Consider the following 21,512-nt stretch of genomic DNA (forward strand, 5'->3'; position numbering starts at 1 on the left):
GGGGAACCGGCCCCGCCCACGGGTACCTCTCAGAGTACCCAGCCCCCCCCCCCGGCCTGCCCCCAGGGGAACTGGCCCCGCCCCACGGGTTCCTCTCAGGGTACCCAGCCTCCCACCCAGCCTGCCCCCAGGGGAACCAGCCCGGCCCCACGGGTTCCTCTCAGGGTACCCGGCCCCCCCACCCAGCCTGCCCCCAGGGGAACCGGCCCCACCCCATGGGTTCCTCTCAGGGTACCCGGCCCCCCACCCAGCCTGCCCCCAGGGGAACCGGCCCTGCCCCATGGGTTCCTCTCAGAGTACCCAGCCCCCCGCCTGCCCCCAGGGGAACCAGCCCCGCCCCCACAGGTTCCTCTCAGGGTACCCGGCCCCCCACCCAGCCTGCCCCCAGGGGAACTGCCCCCCACCAGCCTGCCCCCAGGGGAACCAGCCCGGCCCCACGGGTTCCTCTCAGGGTACCCGGCCCCCCACCCAGCCTGCCCCCAGGGGAACCAGCCCCACCCCATGGGTTCCTCTCAGGGTACCCGGCCCCCACCCAGCCTGCCCCCAGGGGAACCGGCCCTGCCCCACGGGTTCCTCTCAGGGTACCCGGCCCCCCCCCCCCGGCCTGCCCCCAGGGGAACTGCCCCCCACCAGCCTGCCCCCAGGGGAACCAGCCCGGCCCCACGGGTTCCTCTCAGGGTACCCGGCCCCCCCCCCCCGGCCTGCCCCCAGGGGAACCAGCCCGGCCCCACGGGTTCCTCTCAGGGTACCCGGCCCCCCACCCAGCCTGCCCCCAGGGGAACCAGCCCGGCCCCACGGGTTCCTCTCAGGGTACCCGGCCCCCCCACCCAGCCTGCCCCCAGGGGAACCGGCCCCACCCCATGGGTTCCTCTCAGGGTACCCGGCCCCCCACCCAGCCTGCCCCCAGGGGAACCGGCCCTGCCCCATGGGTTCCTCTCAGGGTACCCGGCCCCCCACCCAGCCTGCCCCCAGGGGAACCGGCCCTGCCCCATGGGTTCCTCTCAGAGTACCCAGCCCCCCGCCTGGCCCCAGGGGAACTGCCCCCCACCAGCCTGCCCCCAGGGGAACCAGCCCCGCCCCCACAGGTTCCTCTCAGAGTACCGAGCCCCCGCCTCTGCCTGCCCCCAGGGGAATGGCCCCGCCCCACGGGTGCCTCTTAGGGTACCCAGCCCCGCCCCCAGGGGAACCGGCCCCGCCCCCCACGGGCTCTGTCCCGGGACCCGGCTGCAGGCGCTGCCCGAGGCTGGCGAGGGGCGGGGCCGCGCATGCAGATCGGGGCGCGAGGGGCGGGGCCGCGCATGCAGATCGGGGCGCGAGGGGCGGGGCACTGTGGGAGCAGGGCAACGTCCGTTCCCCGGGGACGTAGCCGGAAGTGACGCCAGGGAGCGCCGCGCGTCGATCGCCGCGCGCCTGCGGAGCGGCCATCTTGGAGCCCCCGGTTCCGCGCGGGCCGCCGGGAGCTGAGGTGAGGGCGGCGGGGCGGCTCGGCCGGACTCGGCCCCGCGTGACCCCCGGAGCCCGCCCCGGAGCCATGCGGGCGGCGCCGGCCTGAGGCCCGCGGGCGCTGATGGCGGCTCGTGCCGGGGCCATGGGGGCGGCGGCGGCGGCCGCGGGCCCCCGCGGGTCCCTGCGCTCGGAGCCGCCCTGCGCCGCGGAGGCCGCCGCGGGACCGTCCGCCCCGGGCGCGCTGCGGGAGGAGCCGGGCCGCCGCCGCCGCCGCACGAGAGGACGCGGGTCTCCAGGGAGCGAGCGGCCGGAGCCGAGCTCCCCGCAGGCCGACGCCCGTACGTACCCGCCGCCTCCCCGGCCCGGCCTCGCCGGCCCTTCTCCCCCCGGTCCCGCCTCCCCGGCCCGGCCTCTGCGCGGGGAGCCCCGCGCCGGCAGCCTGGGGTCCCCCCCGCGCCGCCCCGCCGGCCCTTCTCCCGCCCCGCCGGCGCCCCGGTCCCGGCGCTGCCGGGCCTACTCCCCGCCCCCGCCCCGGCCGGCCCGACGCGGCCCCCATTGGATCGCTCGGAGACTGGGGCAGGGAGCGGAAGGGACTTGTCAGTTTATGAGTCGGTGGCAGTGGAGAGGATAAACCTCCGGCTTCCTAGTCCAGGGCCTGTGCTTCCACCCTAAGGGCGCCTTTCCTCTCCCCCAGTCCCCCGTGCTCCTTCAATGGCTGCTCTAAGCCCTGCCGGGTGAAGCAGCTGCCAGGCTCCCCGCAGGTGGCTGCATTTCAGTGGTGGTTTCTGGGGTAGCCAGGGTGCCAACTCTCATTAGGTTGCCTGAGCCTTTCTGTTGCAAGCCCCCCGCTTTGGGTTGCCATAGCATAACTCTCTGAAATGTCCATCTATGGGCCTGCGAGGTCTTGGCTCAGGACCTTTTTGAGAATTTGAATCAAACCCTGTTCAGATTGGGAGGCCAAGTGAGCGACTTTCCCATGTGAGAATCTGCCTGCTGCTGAAGTCTGGAGAGCTCTGGGGCTGATCAGTGGAAATCACCCTCTGCGTGCAGTTGGGGAGCCTTCTGAGTGCTGGCAAGCTGCACTGAGCTCCAGCTCAGCTCATGGACTCTCCTGACTTAGGCCATGTTGGGGGAAAACTGAGACCCTCTTGGTCCTCCATTCCTTCTTACCTGAGAGCTTCACCCTCAATAATCCTCTGTGCTTCCCAGTTTAAATGAGGCCTCCCCCCAGCCCCCCTGCCCTTGGGAGGGTGTTGGGTGAGCTTTGCCCTGTGGAAAGCTTATAGAGTCAGGAACGGAACCCAGCTCTCCGGGATCTCAGAGCATTAGACCACAGAACCTGATAGGTGGATTTGGCTCTGCCTGCCCATGCGGCTGCTCCGGGTTCCTCGCTAGTTGAGTACCTTGCAGTTGGCAGCTGCAGAAGGGCCAGGCAGGTGCTGTGGCTGTGGATGGAGCGACGTGGCTTCTAGTCTTGGCTCTTACGCTATCACTCTTGAGTTCTGCAGTCCTGTTGACCTCACCGCTCGCTCACCTCATGTGCTCTGCTGGTGCCCTCTTCTCTTTCAAATAACCCAGGGCTCCTTTATCCTGCAAGGTTCTGTCAAACATGAAACGATCCAAGCCAGCTCGTTGTCTGGCGCCCGGCCTTGCAGGGAGCCCCTCTCCCCAGAGGGGTCCCTGTGGCTGAGGAGTGCCCCTGGGAAGGGGCAGAGTGGGTGCGCCCTGCTTGCTGCTGGAACCTGGGGCCCTCGTGTCTGCCAAGCTGGGGAGTGGTGCCCTGTCACCCCCACTCTGGTGACTTGTGGGCCATAAGGCAGCTTTGGGTGGGGTGAGGTGAATGGTGAGTTGAGCTGCACATCACTGACATCTGGCCCTCTTCTCTTTGACCAGGTGAGCTTCCGGCGCTGGTGGGCTGGGAGGTCTCAGCCCACCCCGAAGGGGAGTTGGCAGCTGCCATGCCCAGGAGGAAGCCTGTCCGAAGCCGAAAATCCAAAAGGAAACGGCCTGCCCGCAAGTGTCCAGCCTGGGCAGAGGCTGAGGGGGGTGGGGAGGCCGCTGGGACCTCGGAGAATGGGCCCACCTTGCCCATGAAAGTGCCAAAGAAACGAGGCCGTAAGTCCAAAGCAGAGCTGCTCCTGCTGAAGCTGTCGCAGGGTCTGGACTGCCAAGCACCGGAGCCCATCTGTGTGCAGAAGGTACTGGGGAGCAACGAGGCACCTGATGGCTTGGAGGCCACGCCCAGTGGGCGCCCCAAGAGGCGGGCAGCTAAAGTGTAAGAGCGGGTGTGGGGGGAGGAGGGCTCCTAGCACAGAAGTGCAGTGGGGTGGGGGGAGGAGGGCAAGGGTGCTAATGCCAGTGTAAGAATGCCCTTGGGGGCAGAGCTGGCATCATTTCTTTGTCCTGGGTTTATACAACTCCTAGCGCAATTGGGCTCTGGGCCGTGGCTGGGCTCCTAGGTCCTACGGTACTACAAAGAATCAATAGGAGGAAGTGAGGCTGCGCATGTGGGCATGGTGCTCTTGAGGCCGGTTCTGTTCCTTGCGGGGGCATCACTGCCATTGTGGATGCAGCAGGGAGGGCCTAGTGGGTGCCGTTGTTGACTGTATGCTGTTAACTTGGTGGGCTCCACTTGGGACTTTTGTCCTGGCTGGGTCCCCCCAAGGCCTTTCCAGGGGAGCTACCATCCCATGCAGCATTCGGGCACCTGGCGAGCCTGCAGGCATTCTAAGCCTCTAGGGCTGGGGAAGAGGATTAGATCTGCCAGCATGCTGCTCATTGGCCTGACGTGGCCAGCTCTGGTCTCTGCCCAACAGTGACTCTTGGGAATTTTGAGCTGGAGGATGCAGATTCCCTGTAGTCTGCCATGCCTGGGCCAGGTCTGCATGTGTCTGCATGGAAACAAAAGGCTTGGTTTGAGCCTAGCTTGCTGGGATCCAGTGGGGATCCTGCAGTCTGTGGATTTCTCTCTCCGGTGTGAGACCTGAAGGAGCTGCAGCCCAGGGTGCCTTGTGCGGGGCAGAGAAGGGATAGCTGCTGTTTTGCAGTCTGTGATGCAGGAGTCGCTCCTTGTGGGGCTCCATGCTGCCCTTTCTGAAGGTGTCTGTCCCCCAGCCTGCTCAGCTGCTCCGTGGTGACTGTGAGGTTCATCTCCACCTCACCCTAGAACTCCCCTGTCTGCGCTCTTGGGAAGGCGCCCGGGAAAGTCACAAGAACAGCCATAAAACTGCTGTGGAGATGGTTTGGGCTGCCCAGTGAAGCACTCTGAGCTGGGGAGGGCCCTGCCCCTTGTGTGTCTACAGCAGCAAGGGGCCAGCTTTGACTGTGCTCTGGGGGGCTGGTTTTCAATGCAATAGACTGACGGGATCTGTAGGGCAGCTGCTTGCCATGCTGTGCGCTGGGCTGTGGTTAGCGGACTGACCGGGGAATCCATTCCCATGAGCTGCAGTTACTCATTGCCTTCACCCCCCAAACACACACGTGCGTTCCCTGCAGAGCATAGAGTCACACTGGACATGGGGTGGTATTGGCTGTGTATGGGTCTGACTTCACTGTCCTGTCCTCAGAGGGGCCCCTGGGAGGGCAGTGCTGCTGGCTGAACAGGAAATGGCCGTGGGATGCTGACAGTCCAGGCCGGGGATGGGAGAGCTTGCGGGGCTGGACACCTGCCGGTTCAGCAACTCTCATCTTAAAATTCACTGACAAAACAGTCATTAGCCCAGAGATAAGGTTGCCTGGCGACATCTGGTGCCCTTCCACATCATCGAGTTTGGTAAAACTCAAACCCAGGAAATAGAATTACAGTGCATGCCTCCGTAACCTTTATTCTGCCCCCCCCCCCACCCCAGAGCAGGCACTAGCCACGGGGAGCTCCTGCGTTAGGTATAGCTGTATTGAATGATGGATACATTATTTGGAGCAGCTTGGCAGAGCTGAGTGTGTAATATGAGGCGATCTGGGGGGCTGTGGCCCTCTGGGGTGTTTGTGAGCCCCTCTCCATGATCCCTGTGTGTGTGATCAAAGGAAAGAGGTACTTGTGTGCCTTAGGAGATTCAGCAGCCCTCATGTCAGTATTGCATTGTGTAGGCTTTGTCGGGAGCAGGACACGGGTCTTCTTGCAATGGGGATTGCCAGCAGTTTGTGGGAGGTGAGTGTGGCTGTGAGTTTAATGAAGGGTGAGTGAAAGCAGAGTGCTGGATGGCACCATGTGCGTAGGGGTGAAGGCGCTGTGAAATTTAGCAGGGTGGTGGACTTTCCATGGAGCAAGCCGTGTTTGAATGATCTCCTGTTTAGTACAATGCAAAGGGAGACTCAGTAAGCATGCAATGAGTCTGTGGGGGCATTGCTCAAAGAGGGCAGAGCTAAGGCTGCATGGGTGCGTACCCTAACTCAGCATTTCCTGGCTTTCAGAAGCTGGAGTTTTGGTGAACTCAACATTCTAGAAAGGCGCAAGATACCACCAGGCAACCGCGCCTCTGCATTGTTGACATTTTAGTCAGTGAACTTCCTAGTTTCTTCGAATGTGATGTTGGTAGTTCCGGTCACTTAGGCAGATGTAGAAGTGCAGCTCAGACACTGCTGTGGTCAGGTAATGATAACACCTAGCCCTGACATAGCACTTTGCATCAGTACATCTCAAATTTGGCCCAGTGGCAGAGCTGGGAATAGAGCCCAGGGCTCCTGTGTCCCCATCAGCAACCGTGTGGGCTAGTGATGTGATGCCAGACGGTATGTCTACACTGCAATGTAAACCCAGGATTAGTGGGACTCGAGTCAGCTAATCTGAGCTAGGGGACCCTGGGCTTGAGCATCTACATTGTATTTTAACCCTACATTAAGACTTTTCTAATCTGTGCTTGATCCTAGGGCTCTAGTATCCACACTGCAGTGCGCAGACCCTAGTCGAGGTAACCCTATCTCCGACTCCCTAGCATCCTCATCCCCCTGAAATGTGGCCGCTCTAGCACTAGGACCGTGTGGGGAAAACTTTACGTCCCACCCTGCACGTTACGGGAAGGTTGAAGCTGCTCACTTTGCAAAAGGTTTGATCTGTTTGCTCTCCACTGCAGACCCAGGAAGCTCTCTGACAGTGCGCTTCCAGATTGGTGATCAGTAGAGAATGGGTTAATGCTGACCTGAGTTGCAGCTGTTCGCAAAGGGTGGGGGGGCTTCCATTTTCAATATAGTGGATTGCAGATTGTTGGGATAGAGAGGACTAAGGAGGTTGTCCCATGGAATTGTGGGATACTTCTGGCTGAATCCTGGGACCCGGCTCAAGCAATTGCAGTGTAGACACAAGGGGAGGGGAGGCTAGGCTAGGCTAGAGCCCAGGCTCAAGCACAGGCTTACAGTGCAATGTAGACATTCCCTAAGTGACCCACCCCCTGTCCTCTGTTATCGTGGGCTGGGAATAATGGCCATGATTGGAATATTTGCAGTGTTCAGTTCCCACCAGGGCTGCAGAGAGAGATCTCAATCAGGGCTGGTCTAGCTACCAAGAGTGTGACAGTTTTATTATGTGATGGTTGCAGGAACTTTAAACCTGTGAAACAAGGCTGGTGCCTGTCTCTCCATTCCCTGCAGTGTATAACAAGCACTTTCCAAATATGTGGCCCCACCTCCCGGCCGGCATTGCCAGCTCACCCTCCTCCCCTTCCCGTGCCATTAAGCCATTAGTTAGAAGCCAGGTGTGCATAAAGAAACTTTGAGAAAAGTAGCCACAGTTCTGCTATATCCAAATTCCCAACACAGGAGAACCTGGAAAGCTTGGGACGGTCTGCAGGGTGTGATGTAGCCCATCCATGTGATGGTCTCAGCTTGAATGAGAACACCATGGAGATGAAAGAGGGAAACAGCCAAAGGAGGGCAGTGATGCTCCCAGTCTCTGGTGGCCCTGGCTGACTCAGAGCAGCATTGCTGGGCTCTGTTGGCACTCCTGTGGGGGAAGCTTGGCCTTCAGACGCAGTGTAAGCTTTCCCCCAGAGGGGCAAGCCATGTTTCCTGAATGCAGAGCTTGGCTGGGGTGCGGGAAGTTGCTGGTAAGGTTTGGGTCTCCAGTCCTGGTGCAGCCTAGTCCCTCTGGGCATCAGTGGCAGAAATGCTCTTCCCAGAGCACCAGGTCCAATGACTGTAGCTCAGGGAGACGCCCTGAGGGGGCAGGGCAGCTCTCTTACCAGTGATGCCTTTGGTGCCCCCAGGGCCTTGCTTTACCTGCAGGAGCTGGCCGAGGAGCTGACATCAGTCTACCAGCCCCTGGCTCCCAATGAGGGCCCCCAGGAACCAGAGTCTGACGGTTCGAGAAAGAAGCGCCGGAGCAGGAGGAGGAAAGAGGAGGAGGCTGATGACGATGACCTCTCCCAGGATGTAGACTTTGTGCCCTCTGAAGAGGTGTTGCTGGAGGCGGCAGAGGAGGAGGAGGAGAGTGATGTCCTGCTCAGCGAGGTCTCTGAGTCAGAGCCAGAGGCTGTCCGGGGCCACACCCTGAGGATGCAGTCAGCAGGGGTAACAGCATCCTCTTCACATTGCCCCCTTGTCACACCAGCCCTGGGTTAATGTTTGTAGGAGGGGGAGGGGGCTGGCCACTGAGCCTTGATGTGTCGTCCGTTCCGTGTCTCTCCCCACCCACCCCCTCCAGTGTGTATGGGGTAGAGTGGGAAAGGGGTCACCCTCGCCCTGGGTATATAGAACATGGCTGTGGGGGAAGGAAGCAGTCCCCCCAGGGGGAGGGGGCTCTGGGACATGGCATGGAGGCAGAGCTGCTGGTTTAAAGTGACTCAAACTCCCTGTTTGAACACAGGGCCTAGGATTGGCAGAGGGCTCCTGGTCCCCTGAGGTTGCAGGCAGCTTCTTTGTGAGTTTGTCGAGCTCCATCTTAAAGCCAGAGAGGTGGTTTGCTCCCACAGCTCCTGTTGGGAATCTGTTCCCGACCCTCCCTCCTCTGATGGTCCAAAATTTTCTCCTCTCCAGCCTCCAGCCTCAGGTTCATTGTCACCTTATTCCTGTGTGGTCTTGTGCCAGATTTGGCCTTTAGCTTCAGCAGCTCTCCCCTGTCTTGGGCGTTACCCGCTCTGTATTCCCAGGGAGCAGTCAGATCCCCCCGCCCTTCAGCCTGCGTTTTGCTAGGGTAGTCAAAGCTCTGCCAGCCTGCTCCCATAAGACAGGCCCTGCGTTCTGCTCATCAGCCTAGCAGCTCTTTTCTGTGCTTGCTCCTGTCGTCTGAGTTCCTGGAGGAGGAGTGATATGGGTAGGAGTTAGTGGTCATTTAAGTAGTGGTCATTACGTAAGTGTGCAGTCCAGATGCTGCTGTGGCCAGGTAATAAAGGGGATAACCTAAGTCTTTCATGGTGTTCTTCATCATTTTATTTCAAGGAGGGAAAAATCATTATCCCCATTGTACAGATAGGGAAACCGAGGCATGGAGATTTGGCCAAAGTCACTCATCAGGTCAGTGGCAGAGCTGGGAATAGAGGCCAAGCTTTGAGTCGCAGTCCACTGCTCTCACCACTGGCCCACACGGTTGCTACGTGAATCATAAGTCCTGTCCCCACCATGCACTTTGTTACAGTGGACCCGGCATAATGGTCATGCTTTGAAATGTTTGTAATGTGTAGTTCCCAGCAGGACTGTGAGGAGAAATTCGCCCAGCCGTGGGCTGTGTCCCAAGAATCTGACTGCTTTAATACATGGTGGTTACATGTGAGAGAAGACTGGTGTGTCTCTCTCCATCCCCCAAGTAACAATCCCCCCACTTCCCAGCTCACCCTCCTCCCCTTCCCATCCTTTTAAGCCATTAGTGCATGAGAAGCCAGTGGTGTACAAAAAGCATTAATCAGTCAGCAGCAGCTTTGCTAAATCCAGACTCCCAGCACTGGAGAATTCTGAAAGCGTAGGAGGTTCTGAGTGGTGTGAAGTGGCCCATTCGTCCCAGTGTGATGGGCTCAGCTGAATGGAGACAAGTAAAGCCTAAACCTATAGCTCTGCTGTGCACTGCTCCATTTTTGGAAGTTCTTTGGAACCAACTCCAGGACACAGCCTCAAGATCAGAGCTGCCAGACCTCAACACTCTACCAACCACATGGTGCAGAAGCTGGAGTTCCCCAGATGACCTAATCCTGACTGGCCATCACATTCATCTCAGTGGCTGTTCCCATCCCCCCACCTCCTGCTTCAGAAACCTGTGATGTGCAGCAAGTACGCCCAGTCTCAGTTTTCACCCGGTCTTAGCAGTGTGCTCTGGGCTCATGCGCCCACCATGCCTCTTGGGAGCTCCCCAGCCCAGGGACAAGGCACTTCCCTACGTGCTGGCTCATGTGGAGCAGGAAGAGGGGCTGCTGTCCTCCAGGAAGCTAAGGGGAGAAGCCCCTCCCCCCAGATCGCAGCACATACGTGGGAGATTAGGGAGAGGGCTTATGTGAGGGGAGGCAGGGGTGGAGACCCTGTAGAAGGGCACCGGACCCTTGGATCCTGATGCACACACAGGAGGGGAGAATGTGGGGCTGACAGGTGTCCTGCCCCTATTCTTCCCCAGCTCCTCACCTCTTTCCCATGTCCCAGGCCATCCATCCCAAATCTTCACCCCCTCACCTGAGCCCACTCCCTTTCCCAGGATGAGAGTCTGATTTTTTCCAGAGTACTTTGCTTACATCCCTAGAAAGAAAGGTGTAAGCTACATGCCGTTGTCTTGGCCTCTTCCAGCGTTCTGCCCTCAGATTAGACCTGACCTGGCGTGGCTGGGTCAGGATCAGAGGCTGCTGCTTAGCCCTGGAGCTCTGCAGCTACCGAGAGACTGCTGAGGCTGCAAGCCCTCCTGTTGCTCTATCCACAATTGCTCAGTGTGATCGGTGTCGCTCTGACATCGCAGGAAAGCTAAACAGGCTGGGGACTGCGGCTCCTTGGATCAGTGGTGCCAGGCGCTCCCAGGGGTAACTCTTTGCCAGGGCCAGAGCCCTGCTTTGACTCCCAGCTCCGGCCCCAAAAGGTTGGCAGAATGTGGCAACCCTAAGAAAAGCCCTTGTTGTCCTGGGAGGGCTGAGTCTCAGGAACCCCTTTTTCCAGTGATCCCAGATATGGCACTACACCTGCTGCGCTTGCCGGATGCTTGCCGGAGTCGGCGTTAACAGGAAAGCTGGTCTGTACTGTGACTGTAGTGCAGGGGGTGGCCTGCTGTACTAAGGCAGGTTTGCCAGTCAGTCGCAGGCTCTTCTGGGTACTGCCTCCAATGTTCCAGCACCCACCTTGCATTTCCTGATCTCAGAAACGGAGCTGTACGTGTCCAGGTCACTTTTCCCCTTTTTATAGATCTAGGTCTGGTGCTGGCTGGCTGCATCTCCCTGCCGTTCAGGGGTTTTGACTGGCCTGGAGCCAATAGGTTAATTACAGACCCTTGCTGGTTTGCACTGGGCCAGTTCTTCCTGTCTACTGGGTTGGAGGTTCTGGGACTGACGCTGACCAGGGTGTTGTCAGACGCCACCGGTGCGGTGCACTGCTCTATCCAATGTTGATAACAGTCGACTGCATGTGTGTGTTCTCCCTGCGTGCTGCCCCGGCTCTGCGCAGATCACTGACACAGCAGACCCCAAGAGAACCCCCAATGACCACAGACTCCAATAAGGTACGAAGGCAGCCAGCCAGGTTTATTGTCAAAAGAAACACAATCTCTAGCTCCCCGGATCAGATGTCTACAGTTCTGTTAGTCCCTATGTGCTCCTTGACAATGGACACAGCTCAGTCCCTGCGGGATTCTCCACTGCCCCCTAGGCCGGACAGAGAGACCGCCCCAGGGATGCATCTTATGCACAGGTACAGACAAGTTACACATCACTTATGATGTATCGAGGTGCAACCCCTCTACGCAGTAAGGTGCCGCCTTCTCACTTTGTACATGTTGGTTCGAACAAAACCACTCTATCCATCATAGTACCCTTTTGCCCCTGTCTTTGGGACGGGTCGAACTGTTCCTTGTTACGTGTGTGGAGTGTGCAAGTTTCAGAGTGTTCGGATGTCGCTAGGGTCCAGGACCTTTTAGGTATGTGTATATTTTGGAACATCAGCCCTTTCCTGGCCAGCTTCTGTGAGCAGGGCCTGCCTCTGGCTCACAGCTTAACTGTGCTTTATGTTAGCAAAGTCTTGACCATTACTTTAGTTCAGGCCTCAGACCAGGCCTCTGATATAAGGGTTTGTTTCAGAGCCGCATCTTACTACACAGGGCTGAGGCTGGGGTGTGGGCACACATCTGCTGGTCCCTGCAGCTGGCCAAAGCAGGCTGCGCTTCTCCAGCCTGCAGCAGCCTTTGTGCTCTGACCGAGCCAGCGGGCTGAGCAGGGGCTCTCGGCAGACACAGCCCTGGAGAGGGAGGCAGGGTAGGGGCTCCATGGGATGCCTGCATCCCCCCTCTGTTTCTGGGGCTGGGTGGAGGGTGTGTTGGGGGGGCTGCGTCTGGGGGGCGTGGGTGGGTTGGGCTGAGGGCAGGGAAGTAGCTGGGGCTAAGGGCATGGGTGTCTCGAGAGCTGGCCTGGGCTGGGGCATCTCTTTGGCATGGCTGGATAACTAGTGTCTTGCTCTAACCCTGCTTTCTCTTATGCTCAGAAGTCCAAGCCCCAGTGCCGAGGGCTTGCTCCCAATGGCTTCCACAACTCCATCATGGCCCCCGTGTGGAAGTGTCCCAGCATCACCCACAGCCTGTGAGTATGGCCACCCTCGCGCAGGTCTAGGGCGGGTGCTGAGAGGTGAGCGCCTGGCCCTGGGGCTGCGACAGGCTGAGTGACCCGCTGGGCTGGAGGGGCTGCTAGCAGTCTGTCCCGGGGCCCTTTGGGTGGTCCTATCATGCAGGGCCGGCCTGCCTGCAGTGGCATGGATAAGGCTCCCTTGCCCCTTAGTCTGGGGTGGCGGGGTTGGGTGCATCAGTCTCACTCAGGGCTGCCCCGTGGGTAGAGGCCTGCAGGGTCCTTTACAGCACAGGTGGCTCGAGAGGGGCAAGGAGCCCTTGGCAGAAGGATCTCTGGGGTGATGAGTTTCAGGGGTGAGGGACTGGGGCCAGGCTGGGCTCGAATTCCCCACTGTCTTCATGCCCCAGCCTGCAGCTTCTGCCTCTAGCCTGGGTGTGTAGCAGCAGGGAGAGCAGCCGGGCGGGGGCATGTGGGATTCTGATGCCTTGTGCTCCACAGGCGGGACCAGCACTACTCCCCCTGGGAATTCCCCGACTGGCTCCCGTCCACACGCAAGTGGACATTTCTCTCCGAGAGGTAGGTGAATGGTTTTCCGCAGGCTGGGGCGAGTGTGGGCATGGGGCAGCCCCTGCCTTCGGGCTGGCAAGGGAGCAGTGGGTAAGGGGTGAATGCACAACATGGGGGCAGTTCCCTATACTGACCTCGATGGTTGTCAGGTGTCCGATAATATCAGAGGGCTGGACCAGTTCCCCAGGGCCCCGGGGAGGGGGTTGCTGAGGTTTGGGCTGGGGCCACAAGCCGGGTTTGTTCCCCAAGTCAAGTCCCTGAGAGAGGAGACAGTGGTTGCTCATTACTCTCCTTCTGCCCCTTCAGCGAATGTGCCCAGTACCTGCCGGGAGAGATGAAGTCTCCGCTCTTCTCCATCCAGCGGGAGGGCATTGAAGAAGACGGTGTCCTGTACCGCATCAACAGGTATGACCAAGCCCCAGGGTTACTGTCCGGAGCTGGGCCTGGCAGCTAGAGGGCTGTGCCTACTCCAGAATGACTTGCTGGGTCTTGGCAACCCCCCAGAGCGGCTTCTGCCCCTGAGATCCAGCGCAGCCACCGCCCAGAGCTGATGGGAATCGAGGCCCCCAGCATCAGGGCCAGCTGAGCCTGCAGTGTGCTCTGTCCTTCCTTGCAGGCTTCCCTTTGCATTGTACCCTGGGCACTGGGTTCAGGTCCAGGCAGGGCTCCCACCCCCAGAGCACGGCTCGATTATGGCGCAGTGTCAAGGCAGCCTGCAGCTGCCCTGCCTTGCTCTGTGTGGTCTCCTGGACAGCAGAGCCCTTAGCTGGCCATGCCCCCTGCCCTGCCGCCCGCTTTTTACCCACTGCTCCCATTCCCCTCGGCAGGTTCAACTCCCTGCAGCCCCACGAGGAGCGCCTGGACGTGTCCTTCTTTGTGGGTGGCCCAGTGTGGGCCATGGAGTGGTGCCCGTGTCCAGAGGGCTCTGCCGCCCCCCAGTACGTGGCGCTCTACTGTAACAAGGGCATGGACGAAAGGCACAGCCTGGCCGAGCTCCACACAGGCCCTGCACTGCTACAGCTCTGGGCTCTGGGTATCCTGCAGCCGGAGGCAGGGTGAGTCGTGTGTGCAGGAGAGGGTCTGGTGAGCGCAGAGCCTGGAGACTGGTGCGGGGTGGGGGTGGGGAGCGAGGGCAGAGCCTGGAGACTGGTGCAGGGTCGGGGGAAGGGGGAGCACAGAGCTTGGGGGGTGGTGCAGGGTTGGGGGTGGGGGGAGTGAGCTCAGGGCCTGGGGGTGGTGCGGGGGCGGTACAGAGCCCTGGGAGGCAAGCCCAGAGCTGTGGGAGAGTTGGGGGTGGCGAGCCCACAGTCTGCGGGGGTGGCGAGCCCACAGTCTGCGGGGGTGGCAAATGGGTTGCTCGTGGGAGTGGAGCAGGGCCGCCTCCCCCACATGGGATGTGGACCTGGGGCCTCGCCCCCATGCTCCCCGGGGCACATGGCCATGCCCTGCACAGGGCCGGCACTCACTCCAGGACCCTGGAGCTCAGTGGCCCAGTCCTGGGCAGAGGCCAGGGCTGAGTGCTGTGGGAAACCGCGACCCAGGCGCCCGGGAGCTGCTCTGTGGGGAGGGCGTGGCTTACCGCCTTGGCCCCGGCTGGAGGCTGGGCCCATGCCCAGGGCGGGGGCTCTGGGTGGCAGAGCCAGCAGCAGTAGAGTACTGCAGGGCTCTCCCTGCCTACTCCATGTGCCTGGGGGCTGAGCTGGAGCTATGCCCCTGTGCGGGTGGGGGGCGGCTCCTGACACCCACCGGCCAGGCCCCGCTAACTTGCCTCTGCCTGCAGCTCTGCCACCAAAGCCAGGCTGGCTTATGCCATCACCGCCGACCACGGCTGCATCTGGGACATGAAGTTCTGCCCCAGCGGAGCCTGGGAGCTGCCCACCACCTGCAGGAAGGTAGGGGTGTGATGGAGCAGGGGGGGGAGGCTGGGTCTGCCTGCATGAAGGCTCTGGGGATGACCCCAGCAGTGGGCCCCACAGACACGGATCCTGCTCCCCTCCAAGCAGCCTGTGGAATGGCTGCCCCCCAGCACAGAGCGATGCCCATGGATTGCACCCGCTCCTGGGCACAGAATGGAACCATTGCACTGCAGCGCTCAGTATGACCCGGCGGGGGGTGGGGTGCCTTGGGTGAGTCTCCCCAGGAGCCTGAGCCTGGCCCCTCAGCCTGTGCGTCTGTCCCTCCAGCCCCCTCAGATGAGCCGGCTGGGCCTCCTGGCGGCAGCCTTTTCTGACGGCAAAGTGCTCGTGTACAGCCTCCCGCACCCCGAGGGCCTGCTTGCTCACAAGAGAGCCCAGGTAAAAGGTAGGAAGAGCCGTGCCGCGGGGCGGAGAGGGGTAGGGTGACAGTACTGAAACCCTGGCGGGGCAGCGCATGGGGCTCTGGGAAAACCCTGAGAAATGCAACTCCCAGGGCCCCATCCATGGATCCTGGGCCTGTGTGAGCCTCAGGGCACCCACAAAGCAGCCATGCGGCTCCCTGTGTCAGCCCACGCTCAGCTATGTGGCCTGACACAGGACCTTCCCAGCCCTGGTGAAGCCCAGTGAGATTCTCTCACCACGCCGCACTGCACTCTGCTGGCAGACTAATCCCTGGTGGGGCCCGGCTGTTCGAGCCAGGTTCTCGCACCGCGCTCTGCTGCGTGGGGCCCGGCTGTTCGAGCCAGGTTCTCGCACCGCGCTCTGCACCGGTATTGGAGTGCCTCGCCTGCATTGAGCGTTGGGCAGTGTGACTCCACAGCAGCCCCTGGGTTTGTTCATGTGCCATGCAGCATTTGGGTTTGGTAACGGTTGGGGTCTAGACGTCCCTGCTATGGGGTGTGTTTCAGAGAAGGGAGGTTAAAGCAACGCGCTCTTCCCTTGGAGCGGAAGTGGGAGGCTGCTTCAGGGTGAGTTCACCCCACAGTCTGGGCCCACCCCTGTAAATGTCCTATCTCCGGCACAGACCAGCTGTCCTTGAATTGCTGAGCGCTCCGCTGGGCCAGAGGAGCAAAGCTGTCATCTGCTGTCTTTGTCCAGCGCTTCAGACAGTCTTTCGGGTCCCGGGAGCCCGGTCCACGCAGTGCTTTGAAGAGAGAGGCTGAGCCCTGGGACTTGCTTTGAAGAGCCAGGGAAGGCAGCGTAGCGCAGAGACAGGGCTGATAGATTGGCAGTAGCCGTGGTGCTGAGGGGACCTGCTGCAGCATTCTGAAGCTCCATGCCCAGATCCATTGCGCTGCTGTAGCCCACCCGAGAGGAGTGACTGAGGCAGAGTCTTCATCTGCCGGGATGGGGCAGGGCTCCTAGCCAGCCAGAGCTGGTTGTCGGCGTTACTGCTGGGTGCTGCTGTGTGAGAGCTCAGCAAGGAATCCAGCCGTCTCCAGGCCAGGGACTGACCTGACCCTCACCCATGGAGATGGCACCGGGGCCAGAACTCCTCAGCCTGGCTTGGGGGCGCTGCCAGCCAGCTGTTCTCCAGGCCCAGGGCCATCTCGGGGGTCGTGGGGGGTGGAACGTGGCAAAGGGCAGACAGAGCGGGAGGTGGTGCTGGAGCCCCGGTGTCTGACCGGCTCACCTGGCGGCTGCAGGTGGCTGTTGAGACGGGCCCGAGGGAGACCTGGTCCTTGTGGTGCACAGCCAGGGAGGGGCTTGGGGGGAGCGGCCCTTCCCAACCCTGCTCTTTGGGTGCATTCCTCCAGGAAGGACTCAGCCCACTTCAGCACGTTCCCTTGGACCCGTCCTCCAGTCTCAGGCGAGCCAAGCGTGCCCTGGTCAGCAGGTCGAGCTCTGCCAAGGGGACGCGGGACAAGGCTGGGTGTCTGACCTCTGTCCACTGGCAGGCGGGAGCCATCCATCAGCACCTCTAGGGCTGTTTGCTGCTTCTCCTTAAGCTATCCCAGCCTGGCTGTGCCCCTTGGCTGTCTGTGAGGCATCTCCTCCCCTCCTGGCCTGGCTGACTCTCCCCCAGCCTGGCCATGTTTCCTTGTTCATGGGGGTTCCCTCTCAAATGGTCAGGCTGGGTGCTGCACAGAGAGGGGCTGGGCCAGGGCAGGCCAGGTGGTAGAGGGGCGTGCCCCTGGGAGGCTCTGCCCATGGTGGGGGTCTCGGTGATGAGCTGGTCATGTTAGCACCCTGGTTTCGTGCACCAGGCCCTTCCCAGCGCCCCTCGTTCGAAGCATTGTGCCTGCATTGCGCCCCCGGACATGCTGCAGCCTGGCCGAGGCCTCCCTGCCAGACAGTGAGAGCCAGCGGCGAGCTTAGAACCTGCTTGGGAGCCCTGCTGCAGATAAGGCAGTGCCCACGCCGCAAGGGCTCTGAGCCTGCCTGCCGAGAGGGCTGCCAAGGCGAACAGGCTGACGGGGAGCTGGGCTTCCCACCGACGTCCCCACCTGGCTGGGTAGGGGAGCGGGCACCCCGCACACCGAGCACTGCGGCCCTGGCACCTGGGACAGTGCCGGTGAGGTGCAGCTGTTCCTTGTGGCCACCAGAGGGTGCTACCGTCTGCAGGAAAGGGGCCCAGACTGGGAGGTGCAGCTCTGCGGCTTCTTGGCTCCCCATGCTCCTGCTCGGGGGCGGCCCCGCTCAGAGCTGCCCACGGGGGCTGGGAGCCCCAGCTGCTGCCTGGGGAGTCATTGAAGCCTGAGCTGGGTTGGGGAATGTGGGGCCTGCCTTAGGGGATGGGAGTGCTGGGGAGCTCCTCCCCCTCCTCCTTGGGCTGGGAGGGGCCTCGGTGCTCTCAGCCAAGTCAGTCAGCTAACGATGCTTGTAACTAGGCTTGTCTGCGGGGGCTGGGTGTGATGGATGGCCAGTGCTCCTTCAGCCTTGTCCAGTGTCTCCTCTGCTGGTGCTGTAACAATGGGAAGCCAGGCCCACTCGTTCCTCCATGGGGCAGGCCTGTGCCAGGGCTAATCAGCATCTGCAGCCCCACCCCCTGAAACCGCTCCGGGCACCCGGTGGGGACTGGGCCCCACTGCTCTGGCAAAGCCCCTGTAGTTCGGCACATCCCCGCCAGACCCTCAGGCAGCCAGCTACAGCGGGTTCACTCTTTGCCTCCTGGTTTGATCCCCCTGGGCTAGCAGGTTAATCCCTGCTGGCACAGTGCCCCCTTTGTGAGGTGGGGGCTTGCCTGCTGGCCTGGTGCTGCTGTAACGCAGTGCAGACAGCTCTGGGCTCAGCGTGGGGGAGCTATCCCCGCTGGCCTAAGTCCAGCCCAGCCGCCATGGCCTAGGGGCTGCTGGTGCTGGAGATCTCCAGGTCAATGTGAACTGCTCTCCCCCTGTTCCATGCACCCCCCTTCCCGGGGTAGTGGGCAGAGGGGCTGCCCCCTAAGAAAGTGACTCCATGGGCGCTGCTCCCCTCCCCTCCCCACTGCCTGGAGGAGGTAATTGACAAGCTGGCCATCTGTAATTGAAGTACCCGAGAAGATGCATGACTGCTCCGCTCCGCGCAGTAACTGAAGTGCCTGTCTGCTGCCTGTCATGTCTGAGTGGGAGGAATGGGGGGCACGTGGGGCAGGGAGGGGCTGCTAGACCTGCTGGTCTCACAGGAATCTGCTCCCCCCACCTCCTTGGGGTGGGCTGCTGTCTGTATCTGGAACAATGGGGTGGCTTCATTACCCATGCCAGAGGTTTCCTGCTGTACTGGACAGGCCGGGGAGGGGTGCATGGCAGACTGTCGGATCGCGTGGGTGGGTTGGGAGAGAGGCACAGGGCACCCAACCCGCTGGGTGAGTTGGGAGGGCGGGAATGTTGTGTCTGGTGGTCAGGTTGGTGCTGCGTGGCTGGGCCTAGGGGAGAGGCTGTAATGGGGGAGGGGTCATGGTAGGCATATTTGGGGGGTGGCACCTCAGTTCAAGTTGCTGGGTGACTGTTGGCAGGACGAGCTGCACAAGGGCTGCCACAGTATGAGAAAAGCCAGAGGCCTGGTCCCTCATCGTCAGACTCCCACCCCCTGGCCCCAGTTTGCCCTATAAGTAACTGAGCGCCCTGTGCCTAGGCCCAAGGGTGAAGCTGCCATCCCAGCCTCCCCCACAGAGTTGGGAATTTGTGACTCCCTGGCCTAGGGACTGCTGCCCCGTGGGGACAGAAGGGGTAAAAAGCTGCCCTGGGGCAGACCTGGAGGCTAGGTGTGTGTGTCACATGACGGGGCATTAAGGACTGGCTAGAGCCAACCCATGGCAGTGGAGGCTCCGTCAAGGCAGGGGGAGGTCCAAGGACTGAACCTGTCCAGGGGCAGTTCTGGTGGCGGAATGTGTGAACGCAGCAGGGCTCTGCAGGAGCAGGACAATGGACTGAGAGGTGCCAGGAGGCTGGGATGAGCTCAGCTCAGACACAGCTGCCCTCCCCGGGACTGACAGACACAGCTTAATAAAGAATTAATGGAGGGAGATGTAATTCATGGCACTCATCTGAGTTTATGGGAAATAGATTTGGTCCAACTAACTTGATCTATAGATATTATTAGGCGCTTACATGCTTGGCTGATCATGGTAATAGTGTTGACCTAATATACTTAGGGTTCTCTAAGGTATTTGACTTGGTATCACACAACATTTTGATTAAAAAGCTAGAATGATGTAAAATGAACCTGTCCCACATTAAATGGATTAAAAACTGGCTAACTGGTAGGTCTCAAAAGGTAATTCTAAATGGGGGTTCTCATTATCAAGCAGGTTTCTTTCCAGTGGAGTTCCATAGGGGTGGGGTCTTGGCCCTACACTATTTAACAGTTTTATCAATGACCTGGAAGAAAACAAACCCAAACACTGATAAAGTTTTTAGATGATCCAAAGATTGGGGGAGTGGTGAATGATGAAGAGGACAAGTCAGTGACACAGAGCGATCTGGATCCCTGGGGACACAGGGCACAAGCAAGCAGTGTACGTTTTAGTATGGCTAAATGTAAATGTACAACTAGGAACAAAGGATGCAGGCCAGACTTACAGGCTGAGGGACTCTATCCTGGGTGTCGTGGTGGACAATCAGCAGGACATGAGCTCCCAGTGTAACACTGTGTCCAAAAGGGCTAATACCAACCTGGGAGCATAAACGGGAATCTCGAGTTGGAGCAGAGAAGTTATTGTACCTCTGTTTGGCACCGGGGCGACTGCTGCTGGGATCCTGTGTCCAGGTCTGGTGCCCACACTTCAGGAAGGATGTTGATAAATTGGAGAGGAGTCCGAGAAGAGGCATGTGGATGACTGAAGGCTTAGAAAGCCTGCCTTAAAGCGATTGAGCTTCTGGAGTCTCTTTAGTTTAATAAAGACAAGGTGAAGCGGTGACTTGATTTAATAACAGGCTACTCAGTCTAGCAGAGAAAGGAAGCTGAAGCCAGACACATTCAGACTGGCAGTAAGGTGTAAATGTTTAACAGGGAGAGTCATTAACCATTGGAACAACTGACCAAGGGTTCTGATGTATGTTCCATCCCGGCCAGTGTTTCAGTCTGGATCAGCTGTTTTTCTCTAAGCTCTGCTCTAGGAATCCTTGGGTGGCAGATCTCTGGCCTGTGGGACACGGGGTCAGATTAGCTGCTCACAAGGGCCTTTCGGGCCTCGGGATCTAGGAAAAGGGACAGACACAGTAAACCAAGGTTATCTCACAGCAGCCTGGCTCGAGGGAGTTCTGAGACTGGCCAGGCTGGACCATGTTAAATTGCAGCACGGGTGGTTTAGGTTTGACATTAGGAAAAACTTCCTACGTGTCAGGGTGGTTCAGCATTGGAATAAATTGCTTAGGGAGGTTGTGGAATCTCCGTCATTGGGGATTTTTAAGAGCAGGTTGGACAAACACCTGTCAGGCATGGTCTAGATAATACTTAGAGTATAAGAATGGCCATACTGGGTCAGACTAAAGGTCCATCCAGCCCAGTATCCTGTCTGCCAACACGGGCCAATGCCAGGTGCCCCAGAGGGAATGAACCTAATCATAGAATCATAGAAGATCAGGGTTGGAAGGGACCTCAGGAGGTCATCTAGTCCAACCCCCTGCTCAAAGCAGGACCGATCCCCAATTAAATCATCGCAGCCAGGGCTTTGTCAAGCCTGACCTTAAAAACTTCTAAGGAAGGAGATTCCACCACCTCTCTAGGTAATCAGTAATGGTCTAGTGATCTCTCTCCTGCCATCCATCTCCACCCTCGGACAAACAGAGGCTAGGGACACCATTCCTTACCCATCCTGGCTAATAGCCATTAATGGACTTAACCTCCCTGAATTTATCCAGTTCTCTTTTAAACCCTGTTATAGTCCTAATCTTCACAACCTCCTCAGGCAAGGAGCTCCACAGGTTGACTGTGCTCCGAGTGAAGAAGAACTTCCTTTAATTTGTTTTAAACCTGCTACCCATTAATTTCATTTGGTGGCCCCTAGTTCTTTTGTTATGGGAACAAGTAAATAACTTTTCCTTATTCACTTTCTCCACCCCACTCATGATTTTATAGACCTCTAACCTATCCCCCCTTAGTCTCCTCTTTTCCAAGCTGAAAAGTCCTAGCCTCTTTAATCTCTCCTAATATGGGACCTGTTCCAAACCCCTAATCATTTTAGTTGCCCTTTTCTGAACCTTTTCTAATGTCAGTCTGTCTTTTTTGAGATGAGGAGATCACATCTGTACGCAGTATTCAAGATGTGGGCATACCATGGATTTATTTAGAGGCAATATGATATTCTCCGTCTTATTCTCTATCCCTTTTTTAATGATTCCTAACATCCCGTTTGCTTTTTTGACTGCCGCTGCACACTGCGTGGACGTCTTCAGAGAACTATCCACGATGATGACAAGATCTTTTTCCTGATTAGTTGTAGCTAAATTAGCCCCCATCATATTGTATGTATAGTTGGGGTTATTTTTTCCAGTGTGCA

General features: G+C 59.3%; 2 protein-coding genes across 5 annotated transcripts in view; one reads left to right on the forward strand and one right to left on the reverse strand.

The window, feature by feature from the left end:
• The first annotated feature begins 1,348 nt into the window (after nt 1-1,348).
• Nucleotides 1,349-21,512, forward strand: part of GTF3C2 (general transcription factor IIIC subunit 2) — a 29,573-nt gene continuing 9,409 nt past the window's right edge. Inside the window, exons 1-9 of one of the 4 annotated variants that reach the window (XR_006289271.1) lie at nt 1,349-1,465; nt 3,340-3,721; nt 7,644-7,947; nt 12,031-12,125; nt 12,609-12,686; nt 12,984-13,082; nt 13,505-13,732; nt 14,458-14,569; nt 14,861-14,978. Coding sequence is in view for 2 of the 4 variants with exons in the window: in XM_043541932.1 (XP_043397867.1) it covers nt 1,568-1,784; nt 3,340-3,721; nt 7,644-7,947; nt 12,031-12,125; nt 12,609-12,686; nt 12,984-13,082; nt 13,505-13,732; nt 14,458-14,569; nt 14,861-14,978 (1,633 nt within the window). In the remaining 2 variants the exon portion in view is untranslated. The other 3 variants (XM_043541932.1, XR_006289270.1, XM_037893605.2) reach the window with 3 other exon arrangements.
• The window catches only part of SLC30A3 (solute carrier family 30 member 3), a 44,130-nt gene continuing 43,473 nt past the window's right edge, over nt 20,856-21,512 (reverse strand). Inside the window, exon 9 of the transcript XR_006289272.1 lies at nt 20,856-20,913. The gene's annotated coding sequence lies outside the window, so the exon portion shown is untranslated. The remainder of the gene's footprint in view (nt 20,914-21,512) is intronic.

This window comes from Chelonia mydas, chromosome 3, assembly GCF_015237465.2.
Source record: "Chelonia mydas isolate rCheMyd1 chromosome 3, rCheMyd1.pri.v2, whole genome shotgun sequence".
Classification (NCBI taxonomy): domain Eukaryota; kingdom Metazoa; phylum Chordata; order Testudines; family Cheloniidae; genus Chelonia; species Chelonia mydas.